Source organism: Euwallacea fornicatus, chromosome 8 (assembly GCF_040115645.1).
Source record: "Euwallacea fornicatus isolate EFF26 chromosome 8, ASM4011564v1, whole genome shotgun sequence".
Classification (NCBI taxonomy): Eukaryota; Metazoa; Arthropoda; class Insecta; order Coleoptera; family Curculionidae; genus Euwallacea; species Euwallacea fornicatus.
In genome coordinates, this window is record NC_089548.1 from 2,502,480 (window position 1) to 2,507,137 (window position 4,658).

Genomic DNA, 4,658 nt, shown 5'->3' on the forward strand with positions numbered 1-4,658 from the left:
TGCTCATTATTCTCACTTAAATCTAACTGAGAATAATCTCTAGGGGAACATGAATCACCGTCTGGGTTTCCCTGCTTATATTTACATATTAAATTTAAAAAAAAGTATATTATCCACGAAAAACGCATATAAAATATGATAAAAATGAAATAAGTTATTGCATAATCTTCGGGCTTAATACTGAATTTACACTACGCTTTTTTTACAATAAAGTACTATTGCAATAAAAATAATGGCCGCTAATTCTTCTTGTGCCCTAATTCAGCTGCCCTTTTGGAGGCTGCTTCAATCGCATTAAACATTGCTGCCCTACAATACACCTCCTTATGTTATACATTTATCTCCATTAGGTGTACATTTCTACTTGCCTCACTCCTCCATTTTCTAAGGCCTGTATACCTGCTATTGTAGTTCCTCCAGGGGAACACACCTCGTCCCGTAAAATGGCGGTATGTCTTCCAGTCTCCAAAACCATTTTAGCCGCTCCTAACGTGGTTTGGGCAGCCATTTCGATGGCCATTGCTCTGGGAATGCCCTGTTTTACTGTAGCATCAGCGAGAGCCTCTATTATTAAATAAATCTACTAGGGGGTCAAGTGGGAACACACAGAAATTATGATGAAACCTTACAAAAGCGGGACCGCTGCCTGACAAAGCCCCAATGGCGTTAATCATTGATTCCGGCACTTGTTTGCAAACACCAGATACATCTAAAATTGCTTTTACTAACTCGATATCGCGGGGGGTGGCCTTGCTCCCTGGACAAAATGCCGTGCATCCTTCTCCTACCATCATGGGAGTGTTAGGCATCACCCTTATTATACGTGCGCAATCTTCTATTGGACTCAAAACCTATTTACCACACAATTAGAACCAAATATTCTGATTTTAAAGAAATAAAACTTGCATTTGTTAATTGCTCCAATTGAATGCCTGCGAGAATTGAAACAAATAGTTTAGAATGCACTGGCAGATTGAGTGTTTCATGTACATTTACTATTGCAGAGGGTAAAATGTGCGGTTTCATGGCAAGAAATACGACGTCGGCATGCTCCACTACACGGCCATTTTCAGTGTAAACGTGAGCGCCCCTTTTTGCCCACCACTCGAGGTTATCAATATTGGGCCCTGATACATGTATTTGCTGATAATTAGACAATCCTAAAACGTAAGTTGGTACTACTAGACATAGAAATGCTTATTAGATTGGAATGCATGAGGCGAGAGAAGAGGTGCTTAGGAAGTAAGACCTTGTTGACCAAGAGTCTGCAGGTAACAATCTGAGTATCAAAAGCTATAACATATCGAAAGAACTTCTTCCTGATACTGTTTTGATGTCATAACAGTACAGTAAATTTCATATTTTGACTGCGAAATCAAAAATATTTGAAAATATAGAAAATATAAGTACCTTTCTTAATTATGCCCTCACAAATTGCTTTTGCCATATTACCACCACCAATAAAGCCTATTTTTTCTTTTATTACGAGAATGGGGCCTTGGGTCTCAGACATTGTGAAACTAAGTATTTTTTAATAATAAATTGCACTTGAAATGTCCCTGTTTATGAAAGCGGTTGATTTTTAAAAACTTTTAAAAAATACAAAGATACATATTTACACAATAGAATAAGGTTACGTTATAGCATTGCCCTTCTTTGTGCGCATACTCCTTATTGGTGCTATTCAGCATTCACTAAAATAACAATTGCAATACAGTCCTACATGTTGAATAATATTTGGTGTGGAAATTACATCACCTCAATTACTCCTTTTCTAAATGACTCATGGAGGGTTAATTTTTTACGCGTGCTACAAAGTGGTACTTTTTCTTCGCAAATGCTTGCGATGAAGACATTTATTGAAATCTCATAGGAAAATGTTATGAATATCTTATTAAATCATAGGTTTTGTAAAATGAGTGGGTTCCAACATGTTATGACTATTTTTAATAAGCGATAACACATTTATTATCTAACATACATAGAAAACAGATAATACAAAATATATGATTAAGAAGAAAAGTTATAAGAAAGTGCGCTGTTGCCCTTTTATTTCATGGCTTGTATAATACGGATATAAACTAAATATCATCTTAATTTGACACTTCAATTAAAAAATAAAAACAAACAATATTTAAGTGATTATAATGAAAATATCACAAAATAAATAGTATAAACATAAAAAGCAAATAAAAGGTTATTTAATATGAAAATACCTGCAAAGAGTAAACCTACTCTATCTCTGCAGCAGGTAATAATTTGTCCAAAGCAGTTCTCCTTGAAAAAATACTTTATTTATATGGTGGCAAGTACTTCTACAAAATACTATTGCAGTTTATTCTCAAACAAGAAGTAAAGAATTTATACCGCCAAATGTTCCGTGCCATTAGGGAAGTGCCTGATAAAAGTCACCAAAGAGAGCTAAAAGACTGGGTTCGAACTGAGTTCAGACAGAATTCTAATAACACAGACGAAACTGTTATAAAGATGTACATTCAATATGGGAAGAGGTGTTTACGTCAATTAGAGAGCAGTGTTGGTTTAGCAAAGTAATAATGAATATAGTTTACTTGTTAATAAAAATAATTTTACCTATACACAAAGAAAACAGAAAAACTGTAGAACATAACAACACTTTCTATTAATTAGCTTATTAATATCTAATTACTGATATTAAATAAGAATTTTTTGGTGAGGCTATTTCACAGCATTAACATTAGAAAACAATTCACAATAATAATCTTACTGTATAGATCAAGTAAATGGTAAAGAGTATTGTACTCAACCAAGTGATTACATTGACCACTTGTATAGTCCTCCTTTTCTCAATCTTCTTCCCTAGAAGCATTAAACAAACTATTTGCAATACATGCCCACCATCCATGAATATAAAGGGCAAGATATTAACAAAGGCAAGCCCTAAAGAAATTGTCACCACATACTTCAGGAATTTAGTAGTTCTGCTGGGAAAGCTGATTGGAAAGTAATTATTTTTTCGCACATAAGGCGATATTTCTATTGTGCATGTTAAGTCATTGGGATGTCCTAGAAATATAACATATTTGGTATTACATGATATTTTAAATAGAAAAGTATTGTTTGGTAAAATTGGCTTAAAACAATATGATTCAAATGGGCATGAATGAGGACTTGAAGTGCAAAAGTTTGTGGATTTCTCCATCACTGTACGTCCAGGCAAACATACATGCCCAGGTAGTTCTAATTCATTATTTCCTATATCTATTAATTCAAAACAAATGTTTTTGTTATTCTTGGAATCACAACATTCAACAAAACCACCACCTAAATGCTTCAAGGGAACACTCTCATCTTTTGTGTGCACTAAGTCTGAACTTATACATACTGCTGGCTTAAAGTTTTCTTTATTTGAAAGGCAATCAAACCATTCATCTTCACTGCTGATTTTACAGTGGTTTATGCTAGTAATAAGATCCTTCACTGCTAGACCTTTAACTGGGTCATCCAAGGGAGATTGTTTAAAAATGCTAGAAACAACTATGCCTTTATTATAGATATAAAATGGGGAAAAGATTGTAGGCAGTGAGCAGTAAACTAGGTACCCTAAGAAGCACAGGACTATGTTGTGCCATACACCTGCAGTAAAAACTCTTAATTGCTTCCTAAGACTAACTGTGGACAATTTGTCTGTGGGAAGGCTAACATAAGCCACAGGCAATATAAAATAAAGATTACAGCCAAATTCTAATATCCCTACATCTTCTAAAACTGCAGCTAATGCATGACCTAGTTCATGAACTATGCTGCAAATTAACAATGTAATACAGTAGTACCATAGTTCTGTTATAGGAAGCGTTATTCCTGGCATGACTGGTGTAATCAAAGGCTGAGTGGCCTCTGAGGTAGTGGACAAAATCTGAACAGTATTTGTTAACACAAGATAAAGTGCAATAAAAAAAAATGTTAAGCTGCAAAAGACACCAATATCGAACCATATTGTCAATAATTGGGGTCTGAGGTTTCCCCATTTAATAAGCAGTCGATTCAGGGCTCGAGTTTTCCATTTAATGGTGAATAGACTTAGTGTCATTCCAAGCCCATCCAGAAATTGGAAATATGGATAATGGGCACATGACTGAAAGTTTTCATATATGGAAATTGGAGGGTATTAATGGTGTGTGTATTTACCTTGAAAAACAAGTCGAAAAATATCAAGATGCAGTAGCAGCCAATGACGATGGCTATGAACAGCAGGAGATCCATTTATAATTTACATAATATTATAAAGGAGTTTTCTTATTATATTTTAAATGAGGAAGTGCGTTTTCACATTAGTACTAGTGCTACGGCTCCACAACAATTTATTGGGTCTATTATTTAATATATATCTTAATTTAAAAAAATATATATATCAATGAATTAATCAATGTTTATTTACGTTGTAAAACATCACAGAACAGCTGATATTGTCAAACGACAGAACTGGCCGTTCTCGCTAAAGCAAGTATAAGTGACTAAGTATTTCATATATGTGGCAACAATGTGTCCATTTGATGTGTCATTAATTTTTAGAATATGTACAGAATTTTCCCATTGCGTCGCTTATAGCTTTTTGTTATTTTACTTTTATTTGCTAACTCGAACGGTTCTATAAAAGAGCGTCCATTATTTAACTAATA

The 4,658-nt window shown here is 34.3% G+C and overlaps 3 protein-coding genes across 3 annotated transcripts; 1 reads left to right on the top strand and 2 right to left on the bottom strand.

Annotated features, from left to right (window-relative positions):
- Positions 1-88: 88 nt before the first annotated feature.
- P5cr (Pyrroline 5-carboyxlate reductase) lies at positions 89-2,123 on the bottom strand. The gene is made up of 5 exons (XM_066284824.1): positions 1,411-2,123; positions 907-1,160; positions 630-851; positions 369-580; positions 89-309 (listed from the first exon to the last, which is right to left on the bottom strand). Exons 1-5 carry the CDS (start codon positions 1,511-1,513, stop codon positions 240-242), a joined length of 861 nt encoding a protein of 286 aa, XP_066140921.1. The 5' UTR covers positions 1,514-2,123; the 3' UTR covers positions 89-239.
- Positions 2,111-2,796, top strand: LOC136340618 (LYR motif-containing protein 2). The gene is made up of 2 exons (XM_066284839.1): positions 2,111-2,251; positions 2,335-2,796. Exons 1-2 carry the CDS (start codon positions 2,207-2,209, stop codon positions 2,551-2,553), a joined length of 264 nt encoding a protein of 87 aa, XP_066140936.1. The 5' UTR covers positions 2,111-2,206; the 3' UTR covers positions 2,554-2,796.
- Positions 2,537-4,453, bottom strand: S2P (membrane-bound transcription factor site-2 protease). Its single transcript, XM_066284809.1, has 2 exons — positions 4,168-4,453; positions 2,537-4,114 (listed from the first exon to the last, which is right to left on the bottom strand). The coding sequence occupies exons 1-2, from the start codon at positions 4,240-4,242 to the stop codon at positions 2,729-2,731; spliced, it is 1,461 nt and encodes a 486-aa protein (XP_066140906.1). The 5' UTR covers positions 4,243-4,453; the 3' UTR covers positions 2,537-2,728.
- Positions 4,454-4,658: the final 205 nt, after the last annotated feature.